General features: G+C 35.1%; 1 protein-coding gene across 1 annotated transcript in view; it reads right to left on the bottom strand.

Moving 5' to 3' along the window:
• RBM44 (RNA binding motif protein 44) overlaps nucleotides 1-21,326 on the bottom strand; it is a 44,011-nt gene that overhangs the window by 15,130 nt on the left and 7,555 nt on the right. The window contains exons 2-12 of the mRNA XM_055109265.1: nucleotides 13,982-14,072; nucleotides 9,068-10,671; nucleotides 8,720-8,778; nucleotides 7,345-7,521; nucleotides 6,442-6,625; nucleotides 6,329-6,351; nucleotides 5,869-5,953; nucleotides 4,138-4,252; nucleotides 3,273-3,401; nucleotides 346-425; nucleotides 172-242 (exon numbers count right to left, since the gene is read on the bottom strand). Of these exons, the coding sequence (XP_054965240.1) occupies nucleotides 172-242; nucleotides 346-425; nucleotides 3,273-3,401; nucleotides 4,138-4,252; nucleotides 5,869-5,953; nucleotides 6,329-6,351; nucleotides 6,442-6,625; nucleotides 7,345-7,521; nucleotides 8,720-8,778; nucleotides 9,068-10,671; nucleotides 13,982-14,057 (2,603 nt within the window). The 5' untranslated portion in view covers nucleotides 14,058-14,072. The remainder of the gene's footprint in view (nucleotides 1-171; nucleotides 243-345; nucleotides 426-3,272; nucleotides 3,402-4,137; nucleotides 4,253-5,868; nucleotides 5,954-6,328; nucleotides 6,352-6,441; nucleotides 6,626-7,344; nucleotides 7,522-8,719; nucleotides 8,779-9,067; nucleotides 10,672-13,981; nucleotides 14,073-21,326) is intronic.

Here is a 21,326-nt window from a genome sequence, read left to right as displayed (position 1 = left end):
AGTATCAACTCAAGATTGCAGCTATTTGTCCCTATGTCCCCTTTCCTGGCCTGTGAAACCCTGTGAGAATAACCCTTGACTTTATCACCACTGTGGCTGATATCTGGTATAGAACCTTTGGCAAACAGCAGACACATAATAATGCACATTGATTAAAGTTGGGAAACACACCTGTAATTAGTAGAATCATAAATTGAAATTTCAGAAACTTGGTATTTTTGGAAATGAGACCTTAAATCGGCCTAAAAGAAGAGAAATAAAAGTTTGTGAAAGGTAGAAAAAAACAACAAATATGAAGAACTAATAAATTTGAAAATGAAGCTCAAAAAAATAATCCTGGTATACCTCAGATACTGAAGGGCAGAGGCCACCAACATGTATCAAATAACCTTTATCTCTTTGTGAGGGTTCAACATTCTTCATTTCTGCTTAGAGAAAAACATGTAACAGAAATGATCTTTATTGTACTGATATGTTTCAGAGAAAATGTGAACACTGTTAAATATTTTGTTTCCTTTCTACTAACCCAGAGTTTATTATAAAGTTATCAGCAACTATCAGCACTTCTAGACTGAGGACTAAGAGCCTGCAATATAGTTTTAAGATTTCTGGGCCTTAATCACATCATCTTAAAAACTAAAGAGGCTGGGTTAGTTAAGTCTCTTGTAGCTCAAAAATGGATAAATTACATCTAAACAAAGTAATCAATTACTGTAATTGTTGTCCCTCAGTATCCCTGGGGGACTGGTTCTAGGACACCCCAAGGATGCTCAAGTCCCTTATGTAAAATGGTACAGTATTTGCATATAACCTACACACATCCTTCTGTGTACTTTAAATCATCTCTAGATTAGTTATAATACCTAATACAATGTAAATACTATGTAAATACTTGTTATACTGTATTGTTTAGGGAATAATGAGCCTCCCAAAAAGTCTGTACATGTTTAGTACAGGCTTTTAAAAAATATTTTCAATCTGCAGTTGATAGTCTTTGTCTTTGGTTCAGAGAAGTGCTATCTAGAACAGTGGACACACACAGGATCTTAACTCCCTAGTGTTAATGCTGGTTAGAGCTAGTGGTCTGAGAGCTCTCATTATGCACATTCCGTTGCTGGGGAAACATCACACCAAGAAAACCTTTTAATTGGACAAGGATCAATAGCAGGTATTATAATATATAGCTTGTAATAACGGTAAGGGCACACAAAAAAGGGGGGAGACAACTTGAGTTAGACAGCATGATTTTCCAAATTACAAATACTAGGATTATAGATAAATTTTTTTCTTGATAAAAAATTTCAAAATTCTTAAGAGTATGTTTTCATAGTCTCTATTGTGAAGAGAACATGAAACCAAAAAGGATCCACTGAATAGAGATTCAAATTACTAGCAAATCCCATATCTGGCACATAGGAAGTACACAAATATTTGCTGAATAAATCCTTAAAGTAGCTTTTATTTATATGCTTTATAATTTTTATATAGTAATGGGAGATATGGAAATTTTATTTTTTTCATTAAATAATAATAAATAATATATAAGAGTAGCCTAACACTTATCCAATGTTTCTGATGCTCCAGGCAATATGGCAAGCACTTTATACACATCATCTCATGTAATTCTCACAACCATGCCACAAGGTAGCTATTATTATTTTCATTTTACAGATAAGGATGCTGAGGTCTCAGGAGTTTAGGTCACAAATATAGTAAGTAGTGGTGCTGGAATCCAGGCAGAGTTTGTCATCTTTAGGTAATAATACCTAACCTTCATTAACTTATTTCATTTGTTAATCTCTTTGAATCATGATGTATTCTACAGAGAAAACAGCAAAACCACCTACCTTTATATTTTTACACTGGAGTGAGGAGGGAATAATGAGCTACAGTACAGTAAAAAAGGGTAAATAAGAATCAGAAGACATACATTATACCCATCACCTCACCTTTCACTACTTCAACACAAAATAGCTAATGAATATCCAATGGGCTGCATGCCATACCTGGCACTGGAGATAGGCAGTAAACAAAACACATAAAAATCCCTGAGCTCACTGAGCTAATGAGAGGATGGGAAGGCAGTCAATATATCAAGTAAGCAAACCATACAGTATTGTGATATGTGACATGAAGAAAACTAACGCAAGGGAAGAAAAAACAGAATAAACTAGATGATATGGGGCTGGGTGCAGTGGCTCACGCCTCTAATCCCAGCACTTCAGGAGGCTGAGGTGGGTGGATCACTTGAGGTCAGGAGTTCAAGATCAGCCTGGCCAACCTGGTGAAACCCCATCGCTACTAAAAATACAAAAATTAGCCAGGTGTGGTGGCGGGCACCTGTAAGCTGAGGCAGGAGAATCACTTGAACCCGGGAGGTGAAGGGTTGCAATGAGCCAAGATAGTGCCACCCACTCCAGCCTGGGTGACAGAGCGAGACTCTGTCTCAAAAAACAAACAAACAACAACAACAAAACCCCAAAACTAGATGACATAATGCTATTTACTTTAAATTGTATATGTATATTAAAGATATGCATAAGAAAATGCATAAAAATGGTCATTAAAATATTCATAGTGGTTACTGCAGGTTGGAGAAACCAGTTAATTTTAATTTTCCTATATTTTTAAATTTTATTAAAAAAACCATAATAAGCATTATTTAGACAAGCAGGAAAAAACAATAAAACCAATGCTGACATGGAAAATAAAAGAAAAATCCATAGAAGATACAGAAAAAATAAGGAAAGGTAGCATAAACTTAACTAGAAATGACAGAAGGGCAATAATCACAGGTACTAGAGAAAATTATAACTATTCTAAGCAATTAAGGACTATCTAAAAATGAAAACATCCCTAAAATTATTGAAATAAGAGAAAGCAAATAGTTTTCATCATTAACACCAATTTGACAAATTAGTACTGGTTGCCTGGTGGTAACTGGGAAGCTGGTCTTATTCACCATGTACCCACGCCTGGAAAGAGGAAAATGATGCCCTGCAGGAGTGCTGATGTTGGCCTAGAGCAAGAGGAAGAATGCGGGTATCTACCTGTTAACTAAATCTTGGATTTAAGCTTTTAGCAGTTTTTTCCTCTTTAAAAAACTGACCTCCAACTGAACAATTTCCTCATTTTTTTTATTTATAAAGAAAAGCCAAAACAGGAATAAAATATTAAAACAACTCAGTTGCCCAACACAACACAGAAGCAGGTAAGCACTATTTTACAAATAATCTAGGTTAGGATTTCTCAGTAAATTCTTGAGAACCAACCTACTGTAAGATCCAAATTCCATCTGTCTTGTTCTATTTGATTTTCTTGTGTTCCTGAGATGTCAACTCCTGTCAGGTTCTCCTTGGCATCAGACCAGTCTTCACTTATCTCTTGGTAATGTCTGCAGTCTAAGACATTAAACACAATGAGCTATGAATGACATATAATGTCCAACACACTGAAAAGTTATCTTAAAACCATGGATGAATCAGTATGATGATGACTACTAGAGTTTTATGTATAAATCTAAAGATAAATATTAGCAAAATAAGAGAACCAAGCAAAAAGATTCTCTGAGAAGAGACTTTCAGCAGTCCTGGAATAAAAAGTTGCTTTCAGTCTGAGTGATCTGTTTCTTAGTTTTCCTTTAATTAAAACACTACTCCCAGCTTATTGAAACCCTTAATTTTTGGCATTTTGAACTGTACTTTAGTGAAAAAGACATATTATCTTTATATATGCAATAACACGAAACATCTTTGAAAGAATTAAGCAGCGTTGCAGCCCTTTATTTCATTACAATTAAATTAATAATGTTTTGGAATGATCATAATCTCTTCTCATGTGCTAAAAATGCACACAATTTACAGAGATACAAATTAGATACAAGAGAGAATTTTCATACTAAAAACATGAACCAGAAGAATAAGAGTCCATATTATTATTTAGCATTGTCAGCTATATTAGGCAACCTTAAAGATGTCAAGTAGCAATAATAAGAACATACTTGACATTTATAATCAGAATGATGCCTTTCCATCAATTAAGAAAATTTATTTTTATGTAATGAATAAACACTACCAATACTTTAAACCTTATTTTGTTTTCCAGCAACTATACAAGATAACACATTTTTATACTAACCTTTATCATCAAGTTTCAGTTGACTAAAGTCTGCATTTATATCACCATTTTTAAAGTCATCTTTCTTGGGTGATATGTTTTGTGTAGCATGACTATTGTCAGATGATAAAGACATCTGAGGATTAAGATAATAAAAACAATAAATAAGGGCAAATAATTATTATGCTCTTACTATGTGACAGGTACTCTTCACTGGCATTATTCAGCCTTTACAGTAATGAGGGCTCTGAAAGGAAAACATTATCAACCTGACCTGACATGTGAGAAAACAGAATCTAAGTAACTTGTTGCTTCATGTTACACAGTTAACAAGAATTACAATTTGAATCCAGTCTGTGTATAATGACTGTGCTAACACTACTATTTGGCAAAGTGTGGCATACACACATGAGAAGTAATCGAGATAATTTTTGGAGATATATATATATATATTATATATACACACAAATATTTATCACATTAACCTTTAACAGTTATATATTTAATTTAGCGTATGCTTATGTGTATATTTTATTTACGAGAAGCAATATTTCTTTCCTATATGTAATAGTTATTGTTTACATTTAAATTTATGTAAAAAGGAGAATCATTTAAAGACAAAGTAACATTATAGGTAATACAGGGCTACGGTAAATTGTGAAGATGGTACATGAGTAGCTGAAATTTAGAAACACTATACTGAGTTTCATGAATTACCAGTTAATTTAATGAGACAGGAATTAAAATGTAATCTCAACTTAAAATAAATCTCAACTTAAAATCAATATTGTTTTGTAGCCAAAACCAAGATTATAAAAAACTACGTTATATCTTCATCTTGTTCTTTAAAAATTAATTTATTGTTCTCCCTAAATAAACAGGTTATACCATTCCTACCATTAAATACATAAAAATCTAGTTTTTGACCTGTTAATTCTTTGTGGATAACTGAGATTTTTAAAAAAAGAATTTAACAATGGAATAGACAATGTTAAAGTAATTTACTTTTACTCAATCAAGTATTTCACTTTTAACTTTGGAATTCATCTTGGGGGATTAATATTACTCAAATAAAGAAACCTCAGGGTTAAAACCAAGGTCAGAAAAGCAGACTAAACCCCAGCCTTCCTATTAAATTGCCTCCCTGCTCAATAATAGAATATAACCAATGTTTCCATAACACTTTGTAATTTTCAGAGTGTTCTTACATAGATTAAATCTTCCTTCTTTGTTGTCATCTGACAAACACTTTCTTGCGGGAACAAGAAAGAGTAAGAAAACCTATGACAGGCATTTAAAAATGATTTTCATCATCTCAGTAAAGAAGAAATTATAACTTTTCCCTGTCTAAAATGACTGAATTATTACTTTACCTCATGAGATGAACGTACAAAATGTTAGTTTTAATTGCACTGGCTTCACATGATGATGGCACTAAATTATTGTTTGCCCAGGACAGTCCATGTTTATACCGACTGTTGTAGAGAATTACCATTACACTCTTTCAACCTCAAGTCTCCTGGTGTGGTGTAAATTATACGGTCACCCTACTCAACATATACGGTTGACATCTGTTTGATCAGGATTCGACATAAATATATCATTATAATCAGTTATATCCCTCAAATGGTAGTACACAAAGTAAGCCAGTTGAGTGAAAAGAAGGATGTCAGGGTTTCTGAAAGTTATGATTTACTTTACGTAAACCATACAATTAAAGATTTGCATTGATGAACTTTCAAGGACCCTTACTTGAGAGAGTGTCTTTTTTAGGTTCGAAGAAACATCAACATCATGAGCCCTTTGATCATCTTGTTCAGCATCTGCTTCTGAAAAGCTAAAAAGAACATTTCAGAAGAAATACGATCTAATGTTTGATAACAGAGTAAGGTGACTATAGTTAACTACAATGTATATTTCAAAGTAGCTAAAAGAGAGGACTTGAAATGTTCCTAACACATAGAAATGACAAATACACAAGGTGATGGATATCCTGAATATCAACTTGATTAGTACACATCCTATGCATGCAACAAAATATTACATGTACCCCATACATTTGTACAATATTAAATGTTAAGAAAAAAGATAAACACTTCATTAAAACATTCATCAATGTTCTAAATAGGGAACAAAACAAAGTTTAAAGTTAACTGAATTAAGCAATTTTTAGGATCTAATGAATTATAAATCAAATGAAACCATAACTCACACATGTGTTTCTTTTTTCATTAGCTGGAAAGAGAGAAAAGGAAAAAAATCTTTGTTTAAAATGTTTTGTCTAAATGAAGTAAAATTTTTTATTTCTAAAACATATATACATACCCTGGAAGCAAAAGTAGAGAAGGTAGATAATAATTTTGATTCTAGTGACAGTGGGGGCAGCTCTTCCAGTGGTATGCCTTTGTGTATTTTTTCTTTCAAAGTCACATATCTAACTTTTAAGTCCCCCAAAAGAGACAGTAGTGCTGATCGCAATTCCTTCTTAGCAGAATTACTTGATAAATTCCTGTTCAAAAGTTGAGTGCACAAAACTAAATTATTTAGGCCTAAGTCATCCATTTAACACTAATATTATATTATACACTTGGTTCTTGAACTCCTGGGCTCAAGCAATCCTCCTGTCTCAGCCTCGCAAGTTGCTAGGACTACATGTGTGCCACAATGCCCAGCTAATTTGTAAGAAAATGTATTGTAGAGACGGGGGTCCTATTATGTTGCCCACATTGGTCTTGAACTCTTGGCCTTAAGTGATTCTCCTGCCTCAGCTTCCCAAAGTGCTGGGATTACAGGCACAAGCCACCTTGCCCAACCCCACTTGGTTCTAATTTTACTAGAACTCTAAATATTTTCTTTTAAATGTTGAGTAAAAGAAAAAAATGAACCACAGTAAATGTGTTTTTCTAAAGGCAGTACAAACAACTCTTGACACATAAGCCAGAGAAAGTGTGGTAGCGTGTCATGCAAAAACTCTCTAAGTTCATCCTTACTTGAACTTTATAAAGAAACAACAAATCTATGTTTTCACTGGATTCATCACGCCAACCATGCACTGTGGCCCCTCCATGAAACTCAAGGGTTCTATTACTCTTAGGCTAACTAACAAACCCAGTAACAATCTACTCCTCATTTTACTCTTCAAAAATGAAAATTAGAGAAACTCTCTAGAATAAACTTAAAGCTAGTGACAAATTTCTAAGAAAAAACAGATTTGAAATTAATAAACACATATTTAATCCTTCCCTATTTTCCATTACAAGTTTGTAAATATCACAACAATGGCGACGACACATCTGATAGTGAACATTTAAAAGGTGCAGCTCTGCTTTTATGGCTCTCTGCATTATCTTCTGACAGCACATTGATGGCAAATCCTTCTCTGTATCTTTAAAAAGTTGAGATTCCCTTTAAAAATAAAAGATAGGATCAGGTAAGATTCCAAACATTTTTCTATAGTAATAACATGCCTCCAGAAACAGATTTTAAATTTTTTATATTTCCCTGTCAAGTTTAAATCAATTTATACTAAAGATGAAGAGGCTGTAGGAATATATAACAACTTCAGAAAACAAGAAGTTAAAGCTAAATATATTCATTCTAGAGGTCCAGGAAGTAAACAATTCTCAAATTCATACTTTCTTTTACCAAAAAAGGAAGTATGAATTTGAGAATTGTTTATTCTGGAGAATTGCTTATTCTCTAATTTTGGTAATGACCTTATTTATCCAGAATCAATGGATTTCTTTCAATCTAAATCAAACTTTGGCCAAGATTTTTAAAAGTTATAAGCATTTTGGATGAAAATTATTCTTAAAACATATTATCTTTTTAACAGAAAATAATTTAAATATTTCTTAATAATTAAGGATCATTAATATAAGCAAATATTTTGATGTACTATTATACCAAAAAGCCCCAAATCACTATTTTTTTTGAGTATTAGTAGTTTTTGGAGGTCTTCCCTTGTTACTAATTGCCACTTCTAGCTATTCTCAATAGTTCTGCTTCTAGAAACCAATAATTTAATTTTATAGAACTGAAACGCCAGATTAAACATGTTAGAAGAATGAGTAATAAGTGAAGGAAAAAGTAAATGACCTCAGAGTATGATAACTAATTTGGCTTCTTAGACCTTCCCTGTTTCTCTCCCTCCCACTTCCTCGTTCTTCACTGTGTTCTGAATTACAAGAGTATCTGATAAATGCAAAGCAAATTATGCAATGAGTGAAAATCAAGATGAAAATGCTCCTGTGAAAGTAGCTATTTACTTCTCCAAATAAATGACATATTCCAAAGGTGCTAGTTTGTTCTGGCCTACAGGTGAATAAAGTGAAAGGAAATGGAAAATTAAATAAGTATGGATTTGGGTTGAACAAGTAAAGATTAGATGCCACGAGTTTCTGAAGAAATTGAGACTGAAATCTCAATAAGTGAAGAGCTTTAATATTCTATATTGTTTTAATATTTATTTGAATGCAAACGGTTGAAACAGATGATTTCTTAAAGTCCATTTTTCTATATGGGTAAGTATGCTATACAGAAAGCAAATACTATTTTGATTTTTTCTTCCAGATGTATCTGTAAGCATATATAAATGATGTACCTCTCAGGATGTTTCTTTAGGTCTGTGATACCACATGCTTTTCTTAATTCCAGGAAATCCTGAAAATATGATTTAAAATTAAATTTAAAAGTTATATCTGAAATTCCAAACTAATAAAATGTACAATTCAATTTCTAATGGATTTTGTGGGAGCAGCTGCCAGGAGAGGAGGATAGAACTGGTGGTAATTTACACATCTTTTTTTTTAATTTACTCCCTTTTTAATTTACTCCCCTCATCTAGCATCTTCTCACAAAAGCCTTAATTCAACGAACCAAAAACACTTACATTAGCATACACTGTCTCTTTATAAAGTCTAAATTTTATTATTACTCATATTGATTTTACCTTATTTAGAAAATTTCCATTAGGTTTTAAACTGTCAACTGAGGGAGATTTTCCTGATCCTTTTGTTATAGCCATCTGTGTATCTATACAATCTTCACTGTATGACCAATCTGTACTACAAGCCACACTTTTTTGTTTCTCATTTTGCCATTCATCAGGTCGTTTTTTATTCATCATTGTTATCTCTGTGTTGCTTGATGTAGATACTACAGAAGGTCTTGCACTTGTTGCCCTGCTGGTTGTGAAACAAGCCCTAAAATCAGTGCTAACATCCACTGTCTGATTAATTGTGACTGTACAACTTGCTGCATCTGTCAATGATTTAGTACACGTTTCTCCTATATTGTGAAAGCATGTTTTCTTTGTGGTACTGCTATGAGCAACTTTTAGGGAAGTATTATCTTCTATTGCCTGATTATCTCTGACTGCGATCTTTGGTAGCATAGCAGAAAAATCTAAGGCTGAGTCAGCGGTGTTTTGTAGGCTTTCATAATATCCACAGGCAGAAATTATTGAATCATCAAAAACAGAGGTCCAGGAAGTTTGACAATCTTTACAGGGCTGGGGTAATGTCTCTAAAGCTTTATCCTGTGGTAATGTGCTAGGATTTTCAAGGTGCAGTAATATTTTGTTCTCAACAATTTTATTTCCACACAAATCTTTACTTTCATTTATTTGAGATTTCATGTTTTCAGTATAAATTTTCATTTTTAATACTTTTTGAGGGCTCAAGGAACCACTCTTAGATTGAGATTCCTGGTTTCCTGGAGAATTGCTTCTTAGTACACTGCCATCAAATACAGTGTGGTACATTGAACTAGTCTCTTGTTCCTTATACTTTTCATGCTTTAGGTCATGATATTCTCTTAACATAACAGAATTCCGAAATTTGGAGACATGAAGTGACTCTTCTTGTCCATAAACATCAAGTGAATCTAAAGAGATGATAGAACCACTTCCCGAGTTAACACGATTATCTTCTACATTGCTAGCACATTTAACTTCATAACCCGAATTTCCTAATTCAACAACTTCTGGATTAGATATACCTAATGTTTTTGTTTGGTCAAAAGATAAATGGTTACTTATGTATTCTTGTTCTTCCGCACTGTGATATTCCTGCTGTGAGTCTTCATCTGTATCATGCTTTTGTGTATCTTCAGCACTTTCTCTATAATTAGCATCTGAAATATTGTAGATTCTTTCCAAGCCAACAGTCTTATCTTGATGTTCCACAATATAAAAAAAAACCTCCTCTTTTTTCTGCACTTCAGGATCTAATTCTGAACTTAAAGGAGTAAGACTTTCCTTCTTTAGTTTTGACTCTGAATAAGGTATAGAATATGTTTTATTCAAGAAAGCATAGTCAGTACTGTCTTCAAGTTCACTTGACTGAAACTGAGTACTCTCTGTGTTAGTATCTTGACTCACTGAAAAAAATGGCTCTAATAAATCCATTTTGTCAATATTGCTGATTTCTTTATTATTAGCTCTTTGCTCTAGTGTCGAAGAATCCCAGTCATCATCAGGAAAAGTCAATTTGACTTCATCACAACCATTGGAGGATAATAACAAATTTTCTTTCTTTGGATTTGAAGGTTTATCTGATTAAAAAAAGGATAAAAACATTAACAGCAACATTATAGAATCTAGACACTAGAAAAACCTTAGACATGATCTGGTTTAAGCTCTTCCCAATGCAGGATTACAATTTACATCATCCATGAAAAATATCCCTTTCAGTAGCAGCTAAAAACTGAACCATGTCCTCCCAAATGATGCCTTGAAGGCCAGACCCATATGTTGGAAATGGGGACTTGGAGAGGTAATTAGGTTTACATGAGGTCATGAGGGCAAGACCCTAATTATAGGATTAGTGTCCTTTCAAGAAAAGACCAAAACAGCTTGCCTCCCCCTTCTCTCATGTGAGGACACAGCAAGAAGGCAGCCATCTACAAGCTAGGAATAGACCCCTCACCAGAACCTGACCATGCTGGCACCTTGATCTCAGACTTCCAGCCTCCAAAACTATGAGAAAATAAGCACCTGTTGTTTAAGCCACTCACTATATGGTATTTTGTTATGGCAGCCTGACCTAAGACAACAGCTAAGATTTTCTTGAATTCTTTCGATGGGAAGAAATTTACTGTTTACAGGGCAGCCACTGTTTGTAAAATGGTCTAATAAGAAACTTTTTTCTTATAAATTTATTTAATAAATCTTTGGGTGCCTCCAGTGCTAGCTCTAGGCACTGTAAAAACAAAGAAAAAGAAGACACGGATGCTGTCCCCAAGTGCTTATAGTTTTCATAGGGTCATAAGGTAAGCACACAAAAATGTAATTTTAAAACAGTGCTGACAGAGTTGTGTTGATGGAGCAGGTAAATTTTTGAAAAAAAGGGAAGCAGACTTCAGAAAAACTTTGTATTTAAAAAGTGTTTTGAAACAAAATAGACAAAATTATTTTAGGCAAATCCAACGCAAGTACAATTAGCCGTGTGAAAGAACATGGCATTTTCAGGAAATTGTAAGACTTGTCTGTAGTGAAAGAACTCTTACGAGTGTGACAGGAATTATCAACTGAAAAAGGCCCTTTATGATGTGCTAAGAAGTTTGGCTCTTATTCTAAGGCAACCAAAAACCACTGAAAACTTCATTAAAGGGTAGTCATGTGACTGGAATTGAGTTGTAGTCATTCCTGGCAACAGAAAGACTAAAAACTTGAAAGAGGAGAAAAAAGGCAGGTACCAAAACAGAGGTGGGACTAAAGAAGAGACTGGTATGAAAGTTCCACAACTGACATGTCTTGGTGGCCAATTAGAGATGATAGTAAGAGGAAGAGAGAGAGCAGTGGTTTTCAAAAGATTTTTTTTTACTAAGATCATAATCGGAATTACATTTTGGTCATATCATGACCCAGTACACACATACATATATGTATGTGTATAAGTAAAACAAAAATTTTACCCATGTCCAATGTATTCTTGTATTTTCTATTTTATTCTATTCCATTTCTTTAAAAAAAATTCATCACAATCAGCTAAACTGATGTTATGACTTACCAAATGGCCAATAAATACTCACTTAAATATCACTCAAAGATAATGCTTACATGTTTACAACTTGGTACTATAGTTGAATGGGAATATTCAGGGCTAAAGAGATAGGGACTGTGTGAAGAGCAGATTAGAAGGTAGAAGGGAAAAATGAGGAGGACGATGAGGATAATGAGTTCAATTCTGGGCAAGTAGAGTTTGAGGTTAGTAATAAAACACCCAGATGTGAATGTCTGTCCAGTAAGCTGTTATAAATATGTGGTTGGAGATGACAGAGTTGTTTAGGCGTCTTTTATATATTCTAGATACTAATTCTTTGTTTTCTTTTTAACATTTGTAATATAACTGAATTTTCCTAGCTTATTGCTTATCTTTTAATTTTTAAAAATTATTTTAAGAGACAGGGTCTTGCTATGTTGCCTGGGTGCTAGACTTGTATCAAGCAATCTTCCTGCCTCAGCCACCCAAGTAGCTTGCCTGGCTTTAACTTTTTATAGTATCTTGTCATATCAGAATTTTCCAGGTTATTTAGTTAAGTGCATCAGTCTTCTGTAACTTCTAGGTTTTGTGTCTTTGGTCTTCTCTACCAAGTAATTATAAAAATATTCTCCTATAATTTATTCTAATTGTGTGTGTGTGGGGGGGTGGGGGTTAACACTTAGTCTTTTTACACTACACAGAGTATTATTTTCCTCTTTAGCATAAGGTAGAACTCTAACTTAACTTTCTTCCAAAATGGATGGTCAATTGTCCTAATACCATTTGCCAAATAATCCATTGTTTTCCTTCTGAGCTGAAACAACATCTTTATCATATTCTGAAGTCTTCCTGTTTCTGTTTCATGATTTTCTAAGAATTTATTTCTATTTATTCCACTCCATTAACCTATTATCTTTTTGTATGACTGTATTACTGTTTTAATTATTATAGTATCACAGGTTATTTTTATATCTGGTAAGTTTTTTCCTGTATTTTAAAATTTATTTTACCTTCTCTTCAATAGATTTTTTTAAGTTTATTTTTGGGGGACCATTTTGAATTGCATAAAATATCCTATTGGGATTTACTGAGATAGAGAACCATTATCATGTCCAATCTCCAGCAGCCTTTCCCTAGATTTCCAACATTTAATGTATGAATACAAAGTATACTGTTTATTCCATTAGTGTTCATGACTGACATCTTCATTGTATAACTTTATCACTTTAAAATGACCCTCTTAATCGTCTTACAATGCTTTCTGCATTGATTATGCTCTTTACTACTATCACCCCAAATTTTTAAGTTAATTTGTTTAACTTGTCCATCCTTTTATCCTAAACCTTTCTTTTCTGTTTTAAATATGTCTCACGAACAATGTAGAGTTTTTGTTTTAATCTAGAATATATATATCTTAATAGTTTAAGCTACATACAGTCATAAGCACATAAAGTTTAGTCATCTTGCTTTTTAGACTCTTGCTATTTCTTATTTTCTTTCTGCCATGACCCAGGAAAAATACATTTCAGATTTATGGGAAGAAGAAAACATATACAACTTGGGCAGCAGAAGTCAACCTGCTCACTTTCTGATTATCACCCTGAAGGCAGTTATACCTGTCAGCAGTTCTTGAAAGGCTGGCTGGACAGAAATCCTTTCTTCCTGCTCACTTTCCCTTTCCTAAAGAAAGGTCCTGCCTAGACTGTCCTGATCCACCAAAAATCACCTGAGTCAATTTGGCAAGTTAAAAATATACTGAGTCTTACCACCTTCGAGGGAGGAAGAGTTAAAAAGCAGCAACCTGAAGGGCAAACTGTCTGGCACAATACATTCAACACCCTTCCCCACCAAGAATAAGGGTAAGTGGACTAGACCCTTACCTTTTTGGAGGTTGCCTCCATTACTGTGGTAGCCTTTACCAGATGCTGTCTCCACCACTGCAGTGGCCTGCATCATTCAAAGATATATAATCTAGAAAAGGTATAAATATTGAACTATTATTATACTTAAAAAGCATAAATTGACAACTACATAAAGGACAGAAACATATGTTCTTTTAAAATTTCCAAGGAACATTTTTTAAAAAACCAATGCGTTAGGTCACTAAAAGAAGTTTAAATCTAAAAAATAGAGTCTTAAAGACCATAATATCACCCCATTTATGTCGAACCTAGATAAAAAGTTTCCAAGACAATTTGTACACTTACTAAAAACCAATGACTTGGCAAATCCATACAATGGAAAATCTTTCAGCAACAGAAAGAAATAAACTATTGATATATGTTACCTCATGGGTTAATATCAAAAACTTGCTGAATGAAAGAAGCTAGATAAAAAAGATCACCTATTGCATAATTCCATTTAAGTAAAACGTCCAAAGCAAGAAAATGTATATAGAGAAAGTATATTAGTAGCTGCCTGGGATAGGTTGTGGGAGATGGGAAGAGAGATTAGCTATAAATGGGCATGGGGGATAAAAATGTTCTAAGACGGGTTTATGATGGGATGGTTGCAACACTTGATAAGGTTACTAAAAATCACTGAAATGAGTAAAATATAACTCAAAAAAACTGTTTTAAAAAGGTAATAATGATGACTTTTTATTAATACATATTAGATGTACATATTTTGGGGGTACATGCAAGAATTTGGTACATTCATAAAATCAACTCAGGGTAATCGGGATATCCATATAATGACTCTGAACCCAGCTGCCACATGAAGCAGCCCAAGCTAATTACTGGTAGAATATCCCAATGGACACATGAAATGATCCCAGAGGCGACAAGCAGAAGGAAGTCCAGCCAACTCACAAAATCATTTTGAGCCTCTGTCCCCTACTTATTGTCACTGTCCATACCCCTAAAAGCTGAGGTATCTACAGCAGAATTCTGGTAATCAAGTGTTACGAAGGTTCCTGATGAATTTGGGGAAAAAAAAGGAATTCATTTTGTTTTAACTCTGAATTATTTCAATCACTGATCCTGAAAAAAATCATCTAAATGTACTGTCTCTGTTCTACAAGGAGAAGATATTAAAAAGCAGATCTCATGTCATGGAGACAGCCTTGAATCCTGACTTTGCCACTTAGTAAGCTATGTGGACTTTGATAATTAAAATAAATTAATGACAATAAGAATACAGACTACCAAAATCTACGGGACATGGTCAAAGTTACATCCAAAAGAAGTCACAGCTTTAGATGCTTATTATTAAATAAAGCTAGAAATAAATGAATTAAACAGTCAACTCTCAAGAATCTAGGAAAGAACTAAAAATAAGCCAAAAAAGTTTAAAATGTAATTAGTTAAGACAAAAACAGAAGTGATCACTTTAAAAATAGTAAAAATGGTAACTAAAATGGAGAGCTATTCTTTTAAAAGACTAATAAAAGTAGGTAAATAACAGGCTGGGCGCAGTGGCTCACACCTGTAATCCTAGCACTCTGGGAGGCTGAGGTGGGTGGATTGCATGAGCTCAGGAGTTTGAGACTAGGCTGGGTAACGTGGTGAGACCTTGTCTCTACTAAAAATACAAACAATTAGCTGGGTGTGGTGGCATGTGCCTGTAGTCCCAACTACTTGGGAGGCTGAGGCACGAGAATTACTTGAACCCGGCAGATGGAGGTTGCAGTGAGCTGAGATTGCACTAATGCACTCCAGCCTGGGTGACAGCGCGAGACTCCAAAGAAAAAGTAGATAAAAGACAAGACAAATCTCGTTAAGAGAAGACTGAAACAAAAATGAGCATTGAGAAAAGGAGCATTTTAGCAAGCAATAAAGAGGTACTTTTAAAAATTGAGAATGCCATGTATGCCACTGAAGGATAATTTTAAAATTTAACAAAAATAGGCAATTTTCTAGGAAAAGTTTTTTTTTTTTTAAAGACTCAGAAGCAGGTGAACAGCATTATCAACCATGAAAAAAATGAAAAGGCCATCAAAGATACATCTTATATCAATTCCTATCAAACCATGGAGCAAAGAGAAATGGTAGCTGGGCACGGTGGCTCATGCCTGTAACACTAGCACTTTTGGAGGCCAAGGTGGGCAGATTACTTGAGCCCAGGAAGTTTGGGACCAGCCTGGGTAACATGGCAAAACCCCGACTCTACAAAAAATTTAAAAATTAGCCAGGCATGGTGGCTTGCCCCTGTAGTCCCAGCTACTCAGGAGGTTGGGGTGAGACGATCGCTTGAGCCTGGGAGGTTGAGGCTCAGTGAGCTATGATCATGCCACTGCACTCCTGTCTGGGCAACTGGAAACCTAGTATTAAGGGGAAAAAAAAGAAACAGTAATTCTTTAAAAATTAACACAAGAAATAAAGCATCGAAGGGATAAGGGAATACTGATTTTTGTGGATATGTATTTGTATGTGAGGAGGAGAGGTTTATACTTTAAATAAGGTAGTCCAGGTGAAACTGAGGGGTTAATTTGATCAGGTCTGCCTGCCCTGCTTGCCTTTGGTAGCTTGCGTCTTGTCATTTTTTTCCTTTTCTTTGGAAGTTGAAGGCTGCAGCAGCTGAAGGGCGTGACATTCAAACTTAACCTTCCCTGGCCACTTTATAGACAATGTTCAAAGGTCACCACAGTAATGGTTGCTTCGGTTTCTCAAACTTGGGCCAGCTCCTGTCCAATTCAAACTGGTTGAGACCACAGACCCTTCAACTGGGCCAATGCAAATGCCCGAGAGGTGGCCTTTTGATGCTGGAGGGCCAAAAATGCCACCCTCAGGTCCTCCTAAGCATCCTATGAAATGCCATGAACTCTGGCTAGGTTTGTGCAGAATAAACCTGTTACTTCCTTTTTCCTCCGTGCCAATTACCTTTCCCCATGCCTTAGACCACTCTACTTCCCTAACCCATAAATATCCCTAAGCCTTATCTTCTTCAGGGAGGCAGACTCGAGAGCTCTTCTCCCTCCCTCCTCCTTGCTCAATGCCCTTGCAAATAAATCTTTTCTGTTTTGCAAAATTTGTGTTACAGTGATTGATTTACTGTGCATAGGCATAACAGACCTGGACCTGGCCAGTAACAAAGGAATACTTCTCTGATAAGGTGAGACTTGGAAAAATGACTGAAAGAGAAGAAAAGAACCATGCAGATACCTAGCCAGTCAGGATGTGATAGCTGGGACCACAGTGACTGCAACAGAGGAGATAAAAAGTGATTAGATACTGGCTCTACTGAGGTTCAAACCAAGAGGATTTGTTTTTGTTAAAATGAATGCATATTGTAAGAGAAACAGGTTAATTGTGAGATATCTATTTGACATTCAAATGGAGATATAAAGGTCTGGAGATCAGCAAAATTACCTAGAGCTGCATTGACCAGCAGCCACACATGGCTATTAAACACTTGAAATCTGGTTAATCTGAATTGAGATGTTCTGTAGGTGTAAAACACATACCAGATTTCATAGACTTAGTATGAAAAACACATATCATTAACATTTTATTTGATTACATGTTGAAATATTTTTTATATACTGTGTTAAATAAAATAAATTAAAAAATAATTTCACCTCTTTCTGCCTTTTTAAAAAATAATAAAGGGGCTGGAATATTATCATGAAGGTTTGCCATTTTTGATTTATTCTTCAGTCAAAAAGGTTTTTTTATTTTGTTTTGTTTAAAGAGAAGGGGTTTGCTCTTCTACCCAGGCTGGAGTGCAGTGGCACAATCACAGCTCACTGCAGCCCCGAACTCCTGGGTTAAAGTGATCCTCCCACTTCAGCCTCCTGAGTAGCTGGGATTACAGGCATGAGCCACTGTATGTGGCTACTAGAAAATTTAAAATCACATATACTGCTTGTATTGTGGTGCTACTGAATAGCACTGACCTAGTTAGTGATACAAATTCGGGAATCATCAGAATACAGATTTAAATCTATGAACTTGAATGTAATTACCTACTGCTTGAATATAGAAACAGGCAGAGAAGAGACTCAAGAATTAGGCACTGAGGCATTCCAAAGTTGAAAAAGGTTGAAGAGATAAAGAGGAACCAACAAAGGAGAGTGAGAAGGAGCAATATGTGTGGTAGGAGAAAGACCAATAGATGCAGACATGGAATATTGAAAGATGCCTGTCTGGAGTAGACTTACAAGTAAAACAAAGAACTAGAGACACTGAGTATACACATTTCATTCAAATTTTTTGCTGTAAAGGGAAACAAAGAAAGGAGACAGTCGGGGGGTCAAGAAAAAAGTTTAAAAAATAATTAGAACCAAGAAAAAGATTAAACAAAATGATAAACTCAGGAAAATTATTGCAAACAAAGAGGTAATAGACCTAATGCATAAAGTACTCCTGCAAACTAGTAATATACCAAAAGAAAAGTATATGAAAGTTATGTTTGGACAATTCATAAGACTTGAAAGAGTCAACTATATTAAAAAAATATATAGACTAGTTACTGTCAAAAATGTAAATTAAAATGGATGGATTCTTGATTATCAAATTGGTAGGGGCTGATCATACATTGTATTATTAAGGGTCATGAAATGGACATTCATATATAATGAGAATTGAAATTCTTCCAACCTTCTGAAAGATGATTTGACAATGTTGGGTACATATTCCTTGACCTAGAAATGCTTTTTCTAGGACTATTCCTATGGAAGAAAGCTGGCATATATGTTTGATGATATGCACAATTATGTTCACTGAAGAATTATTTTTTAGTAACAAATTTTAAAACAGCCAAGGGGATTGCATCAAAAAGTATAGCGTTTTAATATAATGGAATACCTATCATGCAGCTTATAAAAACAAAAGAGGTAGATCTTTATTTATAATATGGAAAATGTTTATAAAATACTGGGGATTTCTAGAAGTAGTTTCCTTTATAAGACTCCAGTTGAACTTATGTTAGACCTTTTCACTGTATCTGTCACATCTCTTACCTTGCTTCTGTATTTTTCCATCCTTTTGTCTCCCCATGCTTCAGTCTGGATAGTTTAACCTTCCATTTCACAAATTCTTTCTATAGTTCTAACTAATTTTGATGTGAAACCCATCCACTGAGTTCCTAATTTACCTGAAATTTTTAGTTCTAGAATTTTTACCTAGTTTTTTTTTTTTTTCTGTTATGCTTTTTTTGGGGGGAGAGGGTGAGGGGACAGGGCCTTGCTCTGTCACCCAGGCTGGAGTGCAGTGGGGCAATCATGGCTCACTGCAGTCTTGACCTCCCAGGCTCAAGTGATCCTCTCACCTCAGCTTCCCTAGTAGCTAGGACTACAGGTGCAAGCCACCATGCCCAGCTAATCTTTGTATTTTTTTGTAGAGATGGGATTTTGCCATCTCTGGCTGGTCTCGAACTCCTGGTCTCAAGTGATCCGCCCGCCTCAGCCTCCCAAAGTGCTAGGATTACAGGCCTGAGCCACTGCACTAGGCCCTGTAATGCCATTTTTAATGTATGATTTGTAGTAAAACTTTTAACATTGGCTGTTTTCTCCTGAAAGACAGTAAATATAGTTATTTTGCAGTCTGTATTTAGTAACTCCAGTAACTGGAATCTCTGTGGATCTGTTTGTATTGTCTATTATTGTTTTCTGACTCATTATGTCTTGTCATTTTGGATGTCTGGTGATGTTTTAATTATGTTCTAGAACTATATTTGATAAGTTGTATATATAAATAATTTGAACCTAAAAATGATGTTATTGTCCCTCAGAGAGAACTTGTTTGCTACTTCTAGGTGCCATAGGGAATTAGTAATCTGGAATCTCTTTACTCTAACTGAAATTTGAGATGTTCTAGGCTACCTAGAAAAGTATAGTCTGAGGAAGGGCTGGTTTACTTTAATTGTAAGGCACAGCCCTCTGGGAACCTAAGCACATTGGATCCCAAGCCAAATAATCTATTCCTTGGGTCTCACCTCTGATCACCCGAAAGACTCTGACTTTTGTCCTCTTACTGCCCTAAGGCTGTCAAAAGCACAGCCTATCCTCTCAAATCATTTCTTCTAAATTTGCAAATATTTTCAGGGCAAAAGTTGTTTGTAATGCTAGGCTTACTTCTTAAGGTTCCCATTCTTTTGCAAGTTGTGACCTGGTAACTTCTTATCTGACTAGTTCTCAGATGCTTTTGAGAAGATTTTAAAAAATATTTTTCCAGGACTGGGTGCAGTGGCTCAGGCCTGTAATCTCAGCACTTTGGGAAGCCAAGGTGGCAGATCACTTAAAGTCAGGAGTTTGAGACCAGCCTGGCCAACATGGTGAAACTCCGTCTCTACTAAAAATATAAAAAATTAGCCAGGTGTGGTGGCAGGTGCCTGTAATCTCAGCTACTAGGGAGGCTGAGGCAGGAGAATCACTTGAACCTGGGAGGTAGAGGTTGCAGTGAGCCAAGATTGCACCACTGCACTCCATCCTGGGCAACAGAGCGAGATTCCATCTCAAATTTTTTTTTCCCTAGGTGTTTAAATTGCCTTCAGTGAATAAGAGGCCTGAATTACTTAGCCTGTCATTATCCTTATTATTAAAAACTTAAATGAAGTTCTTACATGACAGAAGTGAAATCTCTTGATTTAAAGACAAACTATTAAAATGATACGTTTAGCTACTTATAAATGAAAATATGCAGTTTTGGAGAACTTATGAAAAAGATAACAATCTCATAAAATTGAGAAATATTAAAAAGTAGATATTGTGGCAGTGACAGTGGGACTTACTAAACTCCCCGCACCACCCCCCCACCCATTTTCAAAACTCCTTGCCAGGTGGGCAACTTCTGAGCAGAATGCTCTGGGTAGAAGAAATATACATTAAGGTCAAGGCATGGGATAACTTCATCAGTCTGTAACTACAAATACACATATTAGTGTTTGACAAGTCTCAAGGGGGAGTCCCCCTGCAGATTTCTGGAGCTTTTCTTTTATATATCTCCCTTCTCTCAGGAACACTGTCCTGCAATTTCTAACGCCTTAGCCTTTCTGAACTCCAATCTCTGTCTCAACTCAGGGAGACCTCTGCTTTGCTTGAAGTCCTTGTTCTTTTTCCATGGTCTGCAATGTGCTTCCAGGCAGGAAGCCAGGCTATCATCATAGGACTCACGCTGGGTGTTTCCTTTCTCTCAGAAATCACAGTCCTACACTGTGTCATATAACAGTTTTCTCATATAGGTTCTATTTTAAGAAACTAGAAAAAGCAGGAATATTAAGCCCAAAGAAAGTAGGATGGAAATAATAAAAGAGGAGAAGTAAACAAAATAGATGAATAGATAA

Source organism: Pan paniscus, chromosome 13 (genome assembly GCF_029289425.2).
Source record: "Pan paniscus chromosome 13, NHGRI_mPanPan1-v2.0_pri, whole genome shotgun sequence".
NCBI classification, from domain to species: domain Eukaryota; kingdom Metazoa; phylum Chordata; class Mammalia; order Primates; family Hominidae; genus Pan; species Pan paniscus.
This window is presented reverse-complemented; position numbering and strand designations above follow the sequence as displayed.